The sequence below is a fragment of the Periplaneta americana genome, chromosome 9 (assembly GCF_040183065.1).
Source record: "Periplaneta americana isolate PAMFEO1 chromosome 9, P.americana_PAMFEO1_priV1, whole genome shotgun sequence".
NCBI classification, from domain to species: Eukaryota; Metazoa; Arthropoda; class Insecta; order Blattodea; family Blattidae; genus Periplaneta; species Periplaneta americana.
Window position 1 is genome coordinate 155,930,572 of NC_091125.1, and position 19,953 is coordinate 155,950,524.

General features: G+C 36.5%; 1 protein-coding gene across 2 annotated transcripts in view; it reads left to right on the forward strand.

The window, feature by feature from the left end:
• Positions 1-19,953, forward strand: part of LOC138706658 (intraflagellar transport protein 81 homolog) — a 96,777-nt gene that overhangs the window by 467 nt on the left and 76,357 nt on the right. For both annotated transcript variants that reach the window (XR_011334043.1, XM_069836204.1), the window contains exons 3-9: positions 54-190; positions 1,633-1,813; positions 6,161-6,316; positions 8,247-8,442; positions 13,548-13,711; positions 17,103-17,288; positions 19,439-19,645. Coding sequence is in view for 1 of the 2 variants with exons in the window: in XM_069836204.1 (XP_069692305.1) it covers positions 54-190; positions 1,633-1,813; positions 6,161-6,316; positions 8,247-8,442; positions 13,548-13,711; positions 17,103-17,288; positions 19,439-19,645 (1,227 nt within the window). In the remaining variant the exon portion in view is untranslated. The remainder of the gene's footprint in view (positions 1-53; positions 191-1,632; positions 1,814-6,160; positions 6,317-8,246; positions 8,443-13,547; positions 13,712-17,102; positions 17,289-19,438; positions 19,646-19,953) is intronic.

Consider the following 19,953-nt stretch of genomic DNA (forward strand, 5'->3'; position numbering starts at 1 on the left):
ATTTAGATGTGTCATTATCCAGAATTTTCAATATTCGCCATCTTTACTTGTAGGTATTAACTGATGTCCTCGCTGAAGTTGATCCCAGTAATAAAGTGGACGTACGCGGAGAGGATCCAGAACACATGACAGTGCGATTACTTGAGATGCTTCGAGTACTTAAGTATAAACCTGGTCCAGAAACTTCAGCGTAAGAAAACTTTAGATTATGTCTTTTCAGTATTAAAAGACTACGTGTAATTACATGTTTGTACTTGGTAATTTTCCAGAATAGCTACACCAAAGAAGATACATTTTCTTTTGCTTTACTGATTTTTGTGAGATGTGTATAGAGACCTAGTGATAAACACGTGGTTTTAGTTTGCAGCCACAAACTTTCAACATAAAAATTGTTTGATATCTGATATTCTAAATCTAATGCACTGTTGCAGCTCTTCCCTATACTTGTTACAAATATAACACTCAAGAGAGATCCAGAACGAAATACTAGGGAAACTGACCATTTCCCTAGTAATTCGTCCTGGACCTCTCACATGTTATGTTGCCATTGGTAATTAGTAACAAATGGGAGGAGGGGTGGAGTGCTACAACAATGCATTAGAATATATATTTATGTTTCAAACACTTTTTATAAATATTTGTGGCTGTAAAGTAAAACGACGTGTTTATTACTATATACAGTACTTACATCTTACAGAAGCTAGTAAAGTGAAAGAAAAGTGTGCCTCCTTTGGTGTAGCTTTTCTGGAAAAATACAGGTAAGGTCAAGTTGGGTAAATGTAACACGGTTTAGTGTAACACCAGATACAAATTGTTGTTTCAGATTGAATTAGAAGTCGCGCTCGGTAGTGTAGTTGGTATAGCGCTGGCCTTCTATGCTCGAGATTGCGGGTTCGACCCCGGCTGAAGTCGATGGCATTTAAGTGTGTTTAAAAGCGTCATGCTCATGTCAGTAGATTCACTGGCATGTAAAAGAACTCCTGTAGGACAAAATTCCGGCACACTGGCGACGCTGATATAACCTCTGCAGTTGCGAGCATCGTTAAATCATAATTTAATTTAATTTTGAATTAGAATAAGGCTGTATTGTAATTATTATGAGGAATAGTCAAAGAATTAAACATAGCCTACATTCTCTTGTGTCATGTTGCGTGAAAAGTGAAATGTCCAGTTTAGCGGTGAAATATACTGCATGAAAATCATTGGACGGTATCTTTCAGATGTTACAGTTGCTAAGCAAAACATTTTGTATCTTCAAAATGCATGAGATAATTTTATTCTGTAACAAAGACAAATAGATTGGAACTGGTCACTATACACAGAAGCAGATCAATGCTATGAATGTATGTATTTATGTCATTAGTTACACTTTCTCCAAACCACTGGGAAAGAGTGACTATAGACAGTGTTTTAAATAATGAATCATCTCTTCTATATACATATATATCAAGTAAAAGCTCTGATAATTTTACGTCTTTTAAAGAACATTCCAAAATACTTTCTGTCAAAATTTGAAATTTCTGTGTTCATGTTGAAGTTTTAACCCATTAATATTGAACTATGCAGTGTTTGAATTATAGTTATCCATTTGATCTTATTGAGAATTGTTTTATATTTCTCTTTCAATTTAAGAGCCGCATTCCGACAAGGTCTAGTTCAGGGTGATAAATCTATAATTCACCCCATTTTGGAATGGCTGTTTCACAATATGGAAGATCTAAAAAAGAGGGCATACTTGGCGCAGTATTTGGTGAAGGTGGATGTACCTTTGGAAATATTAAGTGATGCAGACGTGGCAGCTCTATACGAACAGGTAGGATCATGTGTTTTCTCTACAGCTGTCGCAACTAAAGAACCGACTTCTGATAGCTCAGTAACATTTGTTATTGAACTCCCTTCAACTTGGTAACTGCATGGGTCGGCCAATAGAAAATGAATTCATTCAGTGGCGGCTCGTACCTGGAAATAAAAGCGTGCTAAAAATATTTTTAGACTCTCCTAATTTTTTAAGGTGAAATCCATCCGTTGACATTTTGAATCGACTTAGAATTGCCTTTAAACACTTCGCTATTTTCAGTGTATTCTCTCACTACACTGTCCACGCTGCTTATCAGATTAGTAAAACCTATGAACACACTGAGATTATCTGACATTTCCGTCTCATCGTGGCCATGTAGCTTTAGTTCAAATTTCCCACAAAATTTAATACAATCAATTTTTTCGACTTTCTCATTATGTTTCTGATGCTGATTCTTGATAAGTTCTATTAGCTGAGCTGCAATATTTGCGGTGCCAATCGTACAAAGATCAAACGAGTTTATGTTTCTTGCTGTGTGAATGTTTCTTTATACTGTATATTCATTCAGAGACCAAGATCTTCGACACCTGTCCTAGACATGAATCACCGCTACTAAATAGGAGGCAAGGGAAGCAGAACAGAGCATTTCGTATTTCGCATCCACATATCCAGTCACTGTTGTCATAAACTCTTCTGTTACATTTCCTAGTGTACACATAGTTTTTACCATCCTTTATTTTCTATACAATATTGGTGTTGGCCGCCCTAGATTTTTAATTCTAATTTAATCTTCTATGGCTGCTTGGAGAAAGCAGTTTTGTGTAATGAATCGATGGAGTTCATTATGATATAACTAGAGTATATTTTTGAAACTGTTTATAATCCCAATATTAAAACCTGTCTCTGGATTAACATACACATTAAACTTATATTATATATTTGAATTACACTAGGCACAAAATATAGACAGACACACAGCAGAATATACATTTAAAATGACCACAGTATAAAAGATAATGAATCCCATAAACCTGCACACACTGTTTTGAAAGTGGAAAATAATCCCTATTTTAATGGACTCCCGCAAAAAGGTATGCCAACATAGACCCCGCCGTAACATGTAGATACTCAAAAGTATCTGCTGAGATTATATAAAAGTAAACCTGTTTACTCAAACGATCAAAAATGTATTTCAATATGACTATATTTATGAAAAACAAAAAAATAAAAAATAAGCTACATATATAAAACGTATCTATATACACCGTGTTCCGCTTATAAGTATAATAAAAGAAATAGTTATAATTTCATAACAATGCATGCAAATAGGTTAAGATTGGTACCATTGTAAAGAGGAAATTGGGAAGTTTTAATCCATTGTTGTTACTTATTTTTAGAAGACTCACGCATGCGCAGATCATTAAATAAGAGAATTCGTATCGTATCTTTAGTCAGTCAGCATGTGGACGCCACAGCAGAAAGCCTTTTGTGTGCTGTCATTAGCAGAACATAGATCCATAATTCGTGTACAGCGCTTGTTTCGCCGTCAGTACAATCTTAGACCGAGGGAAGCTGTACCGACGTACGTCTCAATAATGAAATGGGATAGGCAGCTCAGAGAAACAGGAAGTTTGTTGTCTAATGCAGGTAAACATTCCAAGCGTAAAGTGTCTGACGAAAATGTCGAACGCATTCGCGAGGCATTTCAGAGAAGCCCGCGGAAATCCATTCGACAGGCTAGTGTGCAGTTGAACATCCCACCAACAACAGTGCATACAGTGCTCCATAAAAGATTGCGTTTGCGAGCGTACAAGCTGCAACTTCATCAGATGATTACGCCGAATGATAAACTGGAACGAAAACGCTTTGCAGAAACAATGTTGGATAAAGTGGACGATGACGACACATTTCTAACTCGAGTCTGTTTCTCAGATGAGGCAACCTTCCACGTCAGTGGAAAAGTAAACCGACACAATTGTCGCATCTGGGGGTCGGAAAATCCAAGTGTCGTAATTGAACACCAACGGGATTCCCCTAAATGGAATGTTTGGTGTGGGATCATGCGTGACAGAATCATTGGTCCCTATTTCTTTGCTGAAAAGACAGTCACTGCAAACACGTACCTGGATATGTTGCAACTGTATGCTGTGCCACAACTCCCAGATGGAGCAATTTTCCAGCAAGATGGGGCTCCACCACACTTTGCCAACATGGTTCGCACATTCTTAGTCGAACAATTCCCTGCAAGATGGATCGGAAGAGGATCACCGTACATCACATGGCCTGCCAGATCACCAGATCTAACACCACCTGATTTTTTCCTGTGGGGGTTTGTTAAGGACCAGGTCTACAGGACGCCAGTACGTGATTTGGCAGACTTACAAGAAAGAATTTATGCTGCTGTCAACAATGTTACACCACAGATGCTTCATAACACTTGGGTCGAGGTTGAATACCGGTTGGATATTTCCCGTGCCACCAATGGAAGCCATGTTGAGGTTTATGGAACATAAGGTAACAAAAATTCCCAGTTTTCATTCTTTGTAGCAGTTGGTTTCAACTATATACTTGTATTAATTCAGAAGTTATAGCTATTTCTTTTGTTATACTTATAAGCGGAACACGGTGTATATATAATTTGAACTGGTAATGGAAATTACGGGAAAAACGGCTGAACGGATTTTAATAAATGGCCTCTCATTTTGAAGCTTGGAACCCAAAGTTTTTCGGAAAAATAGTAGTTTTCAGTGAAATGTCAATTTTCCTACATAATTTTCCTATTTTCCAAAATCCATCTGTCGTCAGTTTTGAGAACTAGCTAATTGCATTCAGGAGAAGTGAAGCGAGCATCAAGTCGGCCATGTTGCATTTCAGAATAAAACAAAAAACACACTACAGTAAACAATATTACACGAAGGCCATGATCTGCAAGAATGCTGACATTATTTTAGAGCTCAAATTAAATTGGTTATTAAAAACTTAACTTACTAAAAATAATTTATAGGTTCGATTCTGTGGTGTGTAATTTTCTGGGTACAACTGTGTATTGGATATTAAAAACTACAAAACTTGAGGTGGTTTGATGCCATTATTACTATTAGAAATGAAATATTATTGTAGTTAATGCCGTGATGTGACTATTTTTCATTAATTATACATATTAATGCTATATTGATGATATGAAAGTGAAACGTTTTGGGGTTATATTATAAGTAGACGTAGAGAATAACTTAAATTAGATTTTGATTTCTATATTTTACTGAGTGGCGGCTATATAGTATATATAGTACATGTTACTGAAAGCTATAAAACTTACGTAAGATAATAATATTATTAAAAATCAAATATTTTTATAGTTATTAATCAAGTGGGGTTGGGTCTTTTTCATATATTTGATGGCGGTGTGGTGTAGATATTTATATGTGTGGTTCTCTTCAGTATTGGCTCGAGAGAGAGAGACTTTCATTATTATGGAAGCAAATAACTTTCAGAATGTCTGGTATTCTTCATTGAAAATATATCTGAAAAATGTTTATTTGAATGTCTAATGAACTTAGTTTGCAGCATTTGCTGCACAAGCCACTAGTTTTCTTTATTTCAAAGTTATATCTTTAGCGGTGTCTAGGCAGCACTGTTCCGTTGACTGCTACGAACCAAAGAATATAGAAGGAAAGACAGAAAGTTTCACCAAAACAAAGTGAAGAAGAGCTTACCGCGCTGCACAATAGTGAGCATGGTGTGTGAAAAAGCAGGACAAAATATCAAGGAGGGGCGAGGTGGAGTGCTTTTCTGCGCATGAGCAGACACTGCTAGCCGGGCTAAATTGGGAATTAGCACGTAGAGTAAGGATGGATTCCATTGAGTCTATAGCACCAAATTATCGAAAATAGTGAACTCTTATAAGTAGAATTTGTATTATGTGCTTTTTTTAACAATATTATTTCGACGATAATTTTATGGCTCGCTACAGCACGTTAGCATGTAGGGAGCAGCCGCCACTGAATTCATTACTTGCCTTTCCAGCTCTACAAGGCAAATGAAGACAGCATTGTCATGTACATCCTTTGTCATATCTTAAACACTTCCATGCTTATCAGTAATAAATACAAAATCTCTGTCTGTCTGCTGTCTTGTTCTGGGGTGGAGGGAAGGCGAAATGCTGTAGTCGCAACCCTGTGGTATGCCCTTCCACGTGCTTCAAAAGCTGATTCTTTGCTTGCGACAATTATAAGTATGATGTCAATAATTAATGTACTGTTAATTTGCCTGCCGTAAATGTGGGAAAGGTGGTTTTTGTTATTAATATGTGTATGATATATTTGATTGCTTCTTGCGTTATTCCATGAATCTTGTTTATTGCAGTATGACAGACTGATTGAAGAGTTTAAGGCTGTCCACAAAGACAGTGAGATGTTGAAGAACAGCAGTTATTCCACTGCAGAACTAAGAGCAGATATAGACACGATGGAACGTGAGAAGGATATAGTGGTTAAGAGAATTGAGCGCATGCAACGCAAGGTATGCAGTTTTCGTTCTCTGATGCTCACATATTATGCGTTGTATTGAAATAATTGTTTGTAGTAATAATTTTTTTGATATAGATACTTGATAGCTATCCCAACCAGGGTATAATAATCGGCCTCTTATGAATTCTAAATTAATATTTATAATCACTCGGTAAAAAAGAAAGAGAATTCAATATCCAATACAATGGCCAACACCTTCCTAGGACTTATGAATCCAAATATCTTGGAGTTATTTTCGATAGTAAGTTAACATGGAGCAACCATTTGAATTACATTTCTGAAAAAGCTCGTAAAAGATTCTCCCTTCTAAAAAGACTAACAGGAAAGAAGTGGGGATGCTCTAGGAATACTTTGAACACTACATACAAAATGTTTATGCAGCCAGTGCTGACATACTGCGGAGAAATTTTAATTACTTCACCTTTCATAAACGACATAGAATATGTTCAAAACCAAGCTCTCAGACTCATTACTGGTGGAATCAAAACAACTCCAATAGATTCTATGAGATTCCTTACTAATATTAATAGCATCAAAATGACAATAGAAGAAAAAGCACTGATTCAATATGAAAAACTTATCAGATTACCAGGAAACAATTGGCATTCATACAGTCCTCTCTGTAGATTGAAAACTCAAAAAAGTTTCATATCCATTGTTCAAGAATTAAAACAGAAAATCAATATCCCGAATTTAAAAGAAAACTTACAAATTAAACCAAACCCTTTAACTCTATTAAATATAGAATATAATCTAAATTTAACAGAAGAAATACTGAAATCAGAAGTAAACACTGAAATACTGAAACAATTGTCTTTAGAGACAATTAATATTAGGTACCCTCCACAAAACTGGCTTCATTTATACACCGACGGATCCTTGATCTCCAGAGAATAAGGTGCCGGTGCAGGTGTTACGTGCTGTCTCTTCTCACTTTATAGATCTCTTGGATATGGAACAACAAGTTTTGATGGTGAAATCATTGCAATAAGTGAATGTCTCAGGAATCTTCTATGCCACATCAATAAATTTAAGAATGCAGTTTTATTGTCAGACTCCAAAGCAGCTATTCTATCAATCGTCTCTAAACACACACCTTCATCTCAAACAGCAGAAATAACTACAATGCTCTCTCAATTAATATCACTCAATAAAAGAATTGTATTCCAGTGGATACCATTCCATTGTGGAATCCTGGGAAACGAGAATGCGGATGCTTTAGCAAAGAAGGGCAGCACTGCTACTTACAGACCTGTTACTAAATCTACATATTACTCTGTTAAAAGATTTATTAAATGTAAATACTTAGACTTCAACAAACAAAATTTGATAACACAATCTCAAAGGAAGAAATGGAACTCTCTGCATCAAAATCCACAGTTAATTCCCGATTTACCACGAAAATCGTCTGTAGCTGCATTTACATTGGCAACAGGCCATGATTGTTTGGCCAAACACCTGCATAAAATTGGAATAAATCAGTCCCCTAACTGCCCATTGTGCAACTCAAACCAAGAAATGGATTCGGAACACCTCAAAATCTGTGCTTCAGTGGCTGGTCATGATAATATCTTTGAAAAATATTGGAGTGCAAGAGGTCAAATGACTTTATTGTCAAACGCCTGGCATTAGAAAACAACAACAACATATTTAATTCATTTATTTCCCTTGCAGCTTATACTTGTAAGCGGAATACAGCTTCCTTGCATTCTTCCTAAATGTAGATACCAATTTGTTCTGTACTCGTCTATCCTGTCTGGAGTGTCTCGCCAAAAAGAGTAGTCTGCCATAAATTTGAATTTAATTGCCTGAATTCTGTGTATATTATATATTATTTTTGTCCAAATTTGTAACTGTGTCAGTATTACCTTAACCTTTCAAAATGCTAATTTTTGATTATAAATACTGTGTACTTTATGTAGGTGGAGAACATTCCGAATAAAGAAGCAATGCTGGAAGCTTCTCATGCCCTGAGGCTGGAGCGTGAGAGAGAGAAGTCTCTTGCAAACCAGAAACAAGAGCAGCAAGTGGCATTGAACCACACAGAGCAGCGAGTGCAGAGATTGCAGCAACAGCTCAAAGAGATGCGGCAGGCTGCTGTGGGAGCCACGCCCAAAGGTTCGTTCATAATCATTGCTTATACTTCCTGTAACTTCCTCTTTTGAGTGCCTATGTTACGATTTTATAAAGCAGAATTCATGATACAGGTATTAGTTTTTTGCTAATTCTTTAGGCGATATGAACCACTGCCACACGTTACCCCACGAGAAGAAGCATTTGGGTGATGGGGAAAGAGGGTGTTTAGGGTAGGGGAAGGAAACCATTATGAGAAAAGGCAAGAACCAGATCAATCAATCAATCAATCAATCAATCAATCAATCAATCAATCAATCTTCTTAATGTATCCAGCTGTTTGCTGACAACATAAAGTCCACTATAGTCCACTGTAGTCTATTCAGTTGTTGTTTTTCACTAGAAATGAGGGGTATTTTGATCGGTGTTCATTATAGATGCCCGTTGCTAGTAGCCAGAGTTGGGGTGTTTTTCGAAGTTCACATAATATCGTCGCCTGAATGCAAGAACTAGGTAACTCGAAATTTGCGTTTTTTAGTTGCCTCTTTTATAGCATAGCAAAAATCGTACAAAATGTAATCCAGGATCTAGGTAACTGATCGAACGATACCAGTGACATCTATTTTCCAATATAACAAATAGGTAAAAGAAAACGAGACATATTCCTTAGTGCAATAAATAAGTAAATAGGCGATGTCACAAAATATGAAAAATCAAGTTACCTAGTTCTTGCATTCAGGCGACGATATGTTGATTCATTTACTTCCACATAATGAAACAATCTTACATTACGCCATTATTCTCAATGCATTAATTACGCTCACCCAAAATTCCCTTCTATTACGTCATTTACCCTGGACCTGCAAGATACTGCGAACATCTCAGCTGTTTCAACAATCATCTGCTATGGTAGCATAGTGGATAAAATGTCTGATCATAGATCCAAGGGTGAGTGGTTCGAGCCTACCTGAGGTAGAAATTTCTGTTTAAAAGGATGTATATTAATGTACCTTCTGATAATAGGAACATCATAGAGAGACAGAAAAGAACAGAAAAGTATCAGAGAAAATTAGAGAAGAGATGAATGAGATAAAAAAAGTAAAGGTACGAGGATGAGCTGATACAAGTGACATCTAGTAATGAAATTTTCAAAAGTCGATTGTCAAAAAAGACTGCTTTTTGTCTCTAGAATGTCGCTTTCTTTTAATTTTAATTTAATTTTTTTCGAAAAGGCAACATTAACGAAAAAGATAAGGACACTCTAAAAATCTTACAATGGAACTCTAGGTCTTTAAGAAACAAAATGATTTATTAAAGTAAGAAGTTCAGGACAAAAAGCCTTCTATAATATGCATATAAGAATCTTTTCAGATTGACGATATTTTAAAATTTTACAAATTTGCTGGCTACAAAATTTTTAATCTGTTTCGTGAAGATAGAGGGGGTGGAGGTGTTGTTGCAAGAACCAGATGTGACATTAAAAATTTCATTACTAGATGTCACTTGCATCAGCCATCCTCGTACCTTTACTTTTTTATCTCATTCATCTCTTCTCTAATTTTCTCCGATACTATTCTTTTCTTTTCTGACCCTCTATGATGTTCCTATTATCAGAAGGTACAGTAATATACATCCTTTTAAATAGAAATTTCTTGCCTCAGGTTGGCTCGAACCACTCACCCTTGGATCTATGGTCAGACATTTTATCCACTATGCTTACATAGCAGATGATTGTTGAAACAGCTGAGATGTTCGCAGTAGCTTGCAGGACCAGGGTAAATGACGTAATAGAAGGGAATTATGGGTGGGCGTAATTAATTCATTGAGAATAATGGCGTAATGTAGGATTGTTCCATTGTGTGGAAGTAAACGAATCAGCATATTATGTGAACTTCGAAATTTTCGATTCTCCAGTAATTCTCATCTGTGATTCGTAGATTCGTTAATGTTTCTAGTAAAATTACTGATGTCACTTCCGATTTAAATCGTGTGGAAAATTAAATTTATTAATAGTACTGGATCAAGTGCAAGACAGAAAACAACTTTTGACTTTTTTAATAAAGGGGCACTTTAATTGATAAGACAGTGTATTGTTCTGACATTTTCTGAAAGGAAAGAAAATAAAATAACCTTTTATTCTGCATAATTACAGTATTTAATCTTTAAACTTCTTCAACAAATATTTATGCTGATTCATACCTTTGTGTTAAAATTTAAAAAATCTAGAAATGATCCACTCTCGCTAATATGTGGTCCCATTTAATACGCTATTTTTATGTGGTCCTTTGAAGACCATCTTACCGAGGTTTCACTGTAGTTACTTATGAAAAAGTGATGTGTTTATAATAAAACCGTCTGCTGGAATGCATATGATGGCTGCTTATACTTGCTGCTCATAAGACCATTCTAACAATACTTTAGCTGAGATTGTAGGTGACAGCACCAAATATACTGTATTCATCCGTATGTCTGCTCCAAACTATGAAAAAAGGAGTTCCATCTATCTTGTGCTAGTGTGATGTATTGATGTGTGTTAGGAATAATAACCATCGGAAACTTATGTCAGAAACACTTGTGGATAAATTCGTGAAATCTCAACTTAGCAATGTACAGAAATGCCACACAGAAAAAGTTTTCGGGTTTTCTTGTTCTTTCAAGGGCAAATAATACAGTGAGATTAATTGGGGACGCTCAGGTTTTGCAGGAGCCATTCCCCGTCAAGAAATGACATGATCACCGGGAATAGTGCGTCCTCATTCTCAGCACGCAAGCAATGAGTGACACTGCAGTTTCGCTTTATTCGTGTTGTTTTTTGTTGTGAGAAGTAAATTGGTGGTGAAAGTTGTAATCTTAAAAGTTCAAGTTAAGTTTAAAGTGCTCCGTGTAGGCTACTGTTGTAATGACTTATTCATTACGTGAACTTACTTAGCTATACAATACATACATATGGAAACGAAAATCTTGTGTGGTGACAAGACACAAATTTCGGGGAAAATTTCCAGAGAGACCTGTTCCAGCTGTCAGTACAATAAGTAGACTTTATATTAAGACTAGCAGGAAAGAAATGGGGATGCTCTAGGAATACTTTGAACACTAAATACAAAATGTTTATACAGCCAGTGCTGACATACTGCGGAGAAATTTTAATTACTTCACCTTTCATAAACGACATAGAATATGTTCAAAACCAAGCTCTCAGACTCATTACCGGTGGAATCAAAACAACTCCAATAGATTCTATGAGATTCCTCACTAATATTAACAGCATCAAAATGACAATAGAAGAAAAAGCACTGATTCAATATGAAAAACTTATCAGATTACCAGGAAACAATTGGCATTCATACAGTCCTCTCTGTAGATTGAAAACTCAAAAAAGTTTCATATCCATTGTTCAAGAATTAAAACAGAAAATCAATATCCCGAATTTAAAAGAAAACTTACAAATTAAACCAAACCCTTTAACTCTATTAAATATAGAATATAATCTAAATTTAACAGAAGAAATAGTGAAATCAGAAGTAAACACTGAAATACTGAAACAATAGTCTTTAGAGAAAATTAATATTAGGTACCCTCCACAAAACTGGCTTCATTTATACACTGACGGATCCTTGATCTCCAGAGAACAAGGTGCAGGTGCAGGTGTTACGTGCTGTCTCTTCTCACTTTATAGCTCTCTTGGATATGGAACAACAAGTTTTGATGGTGAAATCATTGCAATAAGTGAATGTCTCAGGAATCTTCTATTCCACATCAGTAAATTTAAGAATGCAGTTATATTGTCAGACTCCAAAGCAGCTATTCTATCAATCGTCTCTAAACACACACCTTCATCTCAAACAGCAGAAATAACTAAAATGCTCTCTCAATTAATATCACTCAATAAAAGAATTGTATTCCAATGGATACCATCCCATTGTGGAATCCTGGGAAACGAGAATGCGGATGCTTTAGCAAAGAAGGGCAGCACTGCTACTTACAGATCTGTTACTAAATGTACGTATTACTCTGTGAAGAGATTTATTAAATCTACATACTTAGACTTCAACAAACAAAATTTGATAACTCAATCCCAAGGGAAAAACTGGAACTCTCTGCATCAAAATCCACAGTTAATTCCCGATTTATCACGAAAATCGTCTGTAGCTGCATTTAGATTGGCAACAGGCCATGATTGTTTGGCCAAACACCTGCATAGAATTGGAATATATCAGTCCCCTAACTGCCCATTGTGCAACTCAAACCAAGAAATGGATTCGGAACACCTCAAAATCTGTGCTTCAGTGGCTGGTCATGATAATATCTTTGAAAAATATTGGAGTGCAAGAGGTCAAATGACTTTATTGTCAAACGCCTGGCATTAGAAAACAACAACAACAACATATTAAGTTCATGCGGACAGGCTCGCTAAATGATGAAAAACCAAAAAGAGAATGCTTTGTTCTGTCAGAAGAGAAATTAGATGAGATTAGTGAAAGATTGGAACATGCCTCAAAAATCCCTCAGACATATAGCGCAGGAAACGAATAAGTAAAAGTTCTGCTCGTGTAGTGACAAAAATTACTTAAATTAAGGCCCTACAGAATGCAAGAAACCCACACTCCACAAACGAACTTAAACAGAATATGAGAGATGCAATAAATTCTGTCACTGCTGAAGAACTTGCGAGAGTGACTGCAAATTTCATAAAAAGATGTCAAATGTGTGTTGCAGTAAATGAAAGACATTTTGAGCAATGAATGTGAGCTTAGTAAGTACTGTAACTTTTAAGCATTGTAACAGTAGGATTGTAGGCCTAAAAGTGCCAGAGATGCTCGTGTTTTCCTCGCGGCAACAACACATTGATAGCTGGGCTGACTCCGAACGAAAACCCAAGTGTCCCCAACTAACCTCACTGTATAATGTATTAACAAAGAGGAAGAAGAACCTATTAGAGACGCAAAACAAAATAATATTTTAATCACATAATACAAACATAAAGTCCATAAGCGACTTCACTGGCCGTTAGGCGCTGCCATCTAGCAACAGTTTTTTTTTTATTCATGTTACATGTTTGACCATTGAATGAGCAGGCAATGTAAGCAGCCATTGGATGCATTGATGTGTTCGAGCAGGCGGTGAACAAAATAGTTGTCTAATTTCCTTAGGATTGTTGCAACGTTTGGAAGAAGAAACAAATGTCAACACTTACATTGTGAAGCAGAAACTGCCTAAAGAAATTGACACACGTCGCAAGGAAGTTGATATTCTACAGCTTGTGTTATCAGAACCGGCTATGGGTAGAGCTGAACTTGATGCCTTGAATAGCAAGGTGAGGGATTATGTATATTTTACAATACAATATAACTTAGATTTAAGCACAGACTGTAGAGTCCGCGTAATTATTGTAGGCAATGTCACAAGAGTTCTCATTTTGTTGATAATTCGTGAGCATGTAGTAAATACTGTGTAGCTTTTACGATATTTTTTGCATTGAAAATATAGAGCAGCTTTATTTCCATGGCTTTGTATTTTGTGTCATTGTAGGCCAACAGGTAACTAAGTAACTCCAAGAATAGAGTTTGTTGATGCTCCGCCATTTTAGTCAATATAACTATTAAACATTCAAGGAAGTATTATTTTGACTATTACACTTTTGCTACGTCATAGCTGTTTATTACTACAATTTTATCACTTCCCTACCATTTGTTTGTTTTTATCACTTCCCAGCATTTTTTTCTTTGTTTGCCAACATTTCAAGCTGCAAATTCTTTACAGTATTATAAAACATGTTTTATGATCGTCATTTGTTTCCTGCATAGTCAACTGAAAATGGCAGCTCCCTTCACATGTTTTGGTGAAGCTAGCATTAGTGAAATAGAATTTTAGTAAGTCAATTAATACCTATTTTATTGTATTAGAGTACTTTATCACAGTTTAGTATATACAGTTGCGAAGCTCAATACGTACTAAATATGCAAACATAGACAGTTAAAAAATGCATCCATAGATAGTTGCTAGACACCAGGATCGCTACTATCACCTCATCACAGACTCTTTTCCTAGCAGACGATAAAATGTATTGTACTTTTGATATCGTGTTCTCTTGAAAAATTAACACCTTCCTTCCACTATTGAAATACGAAATACATAAGGTTTATATATTATTTTCATAAAGTGTATATTATATTTTATAAACTCACCTTCCTGGAGCTTTCGGAAGAAGGATAACTCTGACCTCTGACACTTTTAGGCCTACAATCCTACTGTTACAATGCTTAAAAGTTACAGTACTTACCAAGCTCACATTTGTTGCTCAAATGTGCTACAAACGTCTCCTTGTCCCATATTATTATTCAAATTATTGTATTTTAGCCATTTACAGTTATTACAACCGATAACGAACATTTCACAGTTTACACAACTTTTCACAACAGTGCGAAATACGGCACAGTCAATGCCTTTTCGATCTAGACCTAAGCAGGGACCGCTAAAGTTTACCATTGCCGCTATTTTGAGGTTTAATAAAAAAGAATTTATATTGTGATTTAATATAGCACATCTACCTTCCTTAATAAAGACAGAAAATTTATCATACCACTCCTATGAAAGTGTACGTACGATTGTTACTTCATCTCTTAGGTAGTAGATAAATACAATAATTCAATACTCAATTGTAGTATTAAAATACAGGCAAATTGAGTGTGCGGAGTATCATAAATGACATTATGCTTAATTATAATGTATAATTGCGAATTTAGGAATATAAGCAAACATAACCTATAATATTTCCATATGAATGGCAGGGCATTGGAGACCACTAAAATTAGACAGAAAGAGGCAACTGGGACAGTAAACATAACCTATAATTTCAACATATCTAAATATCCATGCGGTGCAACTGAAAATGATTGAATCGTGCATAAATGTATGTACGAGAATTTCGCAATATTTAATCGAAATAAAGGCAAGTATTACACATACGAACAACGTAATTTTCACACCAAAAATAATATTTCATCTTAACTCGCAAGTGATTTATGTCTGAAGTGTCTCATAATCATTGTTTTAAATTTTATTAATGCAATTACACTACATTTTAGAGAAATATATGTTACTATTTATGCATTCCAACTAATTTATATGGTTGAAACGCCACCCTTCGTGATGAGGTTAAGCGAGTCACATGGTCTACCTTACGGCCTGTATTAGATCACGATGGCAGTGACACAGTCTATTGTTCCTAGTACTCACAGCGCTCCAAGCTGCTAGCAACTATCGCGAGAAATGCAAAAAATCATTCCAAGCTTCGCAACTGTATATACTAAACTGTGACTTTATTTCTTCTGTGTTTATATACCTTCTTCTGTTTTGATCACCTCCCTACCATTTGTTTCTTTGTTTGCCAACTTTTCACACTGCAAATTCTTTATGGTACTATGAAACATACTTTGCAATCGTTATTTGTTTACTGCATAATCAACTGAAAATGGTGAAACGTTTTTGGTGAAGCTAACATTAGTGAAATAGAATTTTAGTAAGGCAATTAATATTTTTGTATGATTTGAGGCTTTCTCGGCGTTGGTTCGCTAATATGTTTTCGCGGGATATCAGCCGAGTTAAGATTTTGGAATGCTCCAAGCTTTCGACTGCTATCTCTGCAGCCATCTTCAGGGAAGTGATGTCCGAACAGACACTACTGGGATCGTACAATCAAGGAGGCCATAGAGATCAAGCTGGAGAAAAACAACTTTAACAGAGACAGTGGACTCCAGCTCAGTCAGGCATGGACACCGGCCTTAGACCAACTCAGGCCCTCTTACAATCAAGGTCATGAAGATCACGGACCGAGGACGGCAACCGATTCCAACCGGCGGAACAGGGCTCGCCGCCCGCCAAACTTCACGCAGTAATCCCGGGAGGGGCGGAGCTTACGAGCGATGACAATTCCCGGCCCCGGATTGGCCGATCCGCCAACCAATCCCGTTTCACCTGAGACAGCCACATCTATATAACCTTTCGACTTTCTGTTCGGACATCACTTCCCTGAAGATGGCTGCAGAGATAGCAGTCGAAAGCTTGGAGCATTCCAAAATCTTAACTCGGCTGATATCCCGCGAAAACATATTAGCAATTAATATTTTATTGTATTAGAGTACTTTATTTCTTCTAATCTGTATATACTTTCTTCTAATCGTGTAGTCAATAATTAAATCCCACTCGAGTTTTGATTTTCTCTAGATAAATTAAAACCTCTAGTGAGATTACTGTTGATAAAAAGAATAGTAAAAATTGGTGTTTTAATACATCCCATACATGGTAGCAGCTAAGATAATTGAAAGTGATGGTTCTGACATATCCGTTGACATAAATATCGAAGAGTTATAGAAAATTGGTAATGTTATGTTCTGTAACAGCACTGAAATTGAAATAAATATGTTGCATTGCAGCTAAACCTAGTAAAAAATTAGCGAATTACAGATTACACTATATATTATTTAGAAATTGTAAATTATTTGGATTTAATTTTCATAGATTAAAAAAGTACGTACTTCCACAAAAAAAAAATGTTGGTTCGTTAACCAAAGTTTTGGTAAGTGGAGTTGTGCTCTAAAAGCAAGGATTTCTTGTCACGGATTTAGAGCACCTTGAAACTTTTCCTTCTATAATGCACAAACTGGTAATTTAGCAATTTTATCATGTCTGTTATTTGTTTCGTTTAGATTCAAGCAGTGAATAATGAAGTTAATCAGCTGGTTGAACGCCACCTGGCAACAAATAATCCAACCGATGATAAGCTAGCACCTTTCCGACAACAAGCTGCCATCATTGCTCGGAAGAAGGAAACCACAGCTGAGCAGTTGACGGAGCTCAGAAGCAAGCTGTCAGCGGTGGAGGAGGAACTGCAGGTGGAGTAATGTTTTATTTGTAGAACCAGTATGATTGTGACACATTTTAGACGTTAATTGATTAATTCTGTGGTGTTTGGGTAAAGGGAGATGCCATAAAAATAAGTTCAGAATAAATGAAAATTAAACTTCGGACCCTTGTTGCAAATAATTTTCTACACAAATAAAACACATTAACTGCTAGTATTCTTTGATTTTTGCACACTCGTTTGTATAATTTAACTTGTTGTGTTCATCTGGGGAACAAAAATCCATCTGTACAAAAAAATGACTTATCCCCCTTCACCTGAACATCACAGAATTATTCTTACATATTTGTATTCGTTACATAGTCAAATAATGAAATGTATTTATTAAAATTGATGTATTTGGTTTCCACTCAAAATTGAAGTGTCTTGTGAATGCGTGAAAAAAATATATAGTATTTGTGTGGGGGAAAGAAACTGGCCACCCTACCCCATTATCTCCTGGCCTAGTTGCCTCATAAGTGATGCCTTCTTGGTATCACTTGTGAGGTTCAGACCTGTCTTCGGACAATTGACTAAATCAATCAATCAATCAATCTTCTTAATGCATCCAGCTGTTTGCTGACAACATAAAGTCCACAATAGTCCACTGTAGTCTATTCAGTTGTTGTTTTTCACGAGAAATGAGAGGTATTTTGATTTTTTGCCTCTTTGTCTCATTATATGGTTCTTTTCAATATTAAACTTGGCTCTGATTGACTGGACGGTGTGACTGTTGGTGTTCCAAATAAGTACTTTAGTACAATTCTTGGCACCTCTCAGTGCAGTCCCTACCCAGAGATCTGATTGAGGGACTATTTTACCTCCGGAGAATTTTACACTGAGCTGACTCCATGAATCATAAGCAGTGAAAAATATAGTGGGACTGCGTTGGTGTTAATGCAGCTTATGGGGGTACCTCTTTGTTACTTGTTAGCTTAAACAACAAGTTTAAGCCCTCTCACCACGACAAGGTGAGTACCCACGAGAGGGACAGTTGACTAAATAGCAACAGTATTTGTGTGATAAAGTGTCCCTTGTCAGGAAAGACGACACACACACAGAGACAGACACATACAGTTTTGTTGCTTTTCTTTATACAGTAAAACCCTGATAAGACGCTGTTCAAGGGACTGTGTGTAAACCGCGTATTAACCGGGACCACATATTAGGTGGGTATACTAATTTTGACTTATATACAGTATCTATTAGCATTTTTCTTTATTGAAATACATGATTCATGAAAGGTAATACAGTATTACTCCATTATGTAATTACTGTACTGTACGTCAAAGACATTTACAATATGTACTGTACTTAATTCTTTCGGGAAAAAAAAAAAGTCATTTATAGTTGTTTGCCGTGTGTGCTCCAAGTCCTCATGTTTACCACACTTCAGTTTCCTGCGATTATATTCTCCCGACGACGTCGCTGCTGTATTGATTGAGTCGCGATTTTTTATTATCGTTCTTAATATCGATGATGGGATTCCTAATGAATCAGAGAGTTGTTTCTGAGTAAGAGTACTGTTCTCATCGTTCTTTCGTAAGATTTCCAATTTTTCCGACACAGAAAGGGCTTTTCGTTTAACACTCATTGTAATCACATTCACAGACACTTCAATACACTAAAGGACAACAAACTGCTCAGCAAAAATTTCCAGAATTTTATTACGGCCGAGTGAGGAATGTTGTTTGAGAGAGAGGGTTAGCAAGAGGGTGAGGTATTGTAACTGTATGTAGGCTTTAAGCGCGCAGATAAAGAGTCGAATAAGAGAGCGTAACAAGAGGGTGGGGTATACTAAGGTATGAAGTATGAAGGTTTAAATGCGCAGGTAAAGGGTCGAATACCAATACTTTTCAGGTTAATGGCACCAGTGAGTTCAATGACCAAGATGTTTCATTGCTGTTACAGTACATTGCTGAAAATTGCATCGAAAATATTCCACAAAAACAGCGTATTATGCGGGACTTGAGCGCAACAAATGGGGTATTTTATAAAGGCGTTATATATGAAATGTGCAGGGACCGGACAAAAAAAAAGTGTATTACACGGGATAGCATAATAAGCGGGCGCGTCTTATCGAGGTTTTACTGTAATAGTAATTTGTTTGTGTCGTGTTTAGTGACTTGAGTGTATTTGCAGGAGAAGAGGAACCAGCTGCAGGAGTTTGCTGGGGACACAGTTCTGCGAGGAGAGGATTTCAAGCGCTATGTGAACAAGCTGAGAGGTCGCAGCTCTGTGTACAAGCGCCATCGAGCAGAGCTGTCAGCGCTGAAAGCAGAAGCCGGGGTGCTCACACGCACTGTGGAGATCCTGCGTGCTCGGGATGAGGCAGTTTTACGAGGACTGGTAAGCTTCAACATTGTTAGAACGAAATGCCTCCCTTACGAACAGAATAGAAACCGGACATCTCCTTTGGTTTCCTAGGCAAACTCAGTGTTCACAGTGAAATAGATTCTGCTAGAATTTTGGTCAACAAAGGAATAAAATTATGGGGCAGGTTTTCTCTGACTATTTCAATTTCCCCTACCATAATGATTTCAGCATTGCTCTATTATCATATCATCTGCAAATAGAGTCTAGTTGAAAAGGGATACAGTAGAACTTGGTTATAGCGACCTCGTTTTGTGCGACACCTCGCCTATAACGTCAAATAT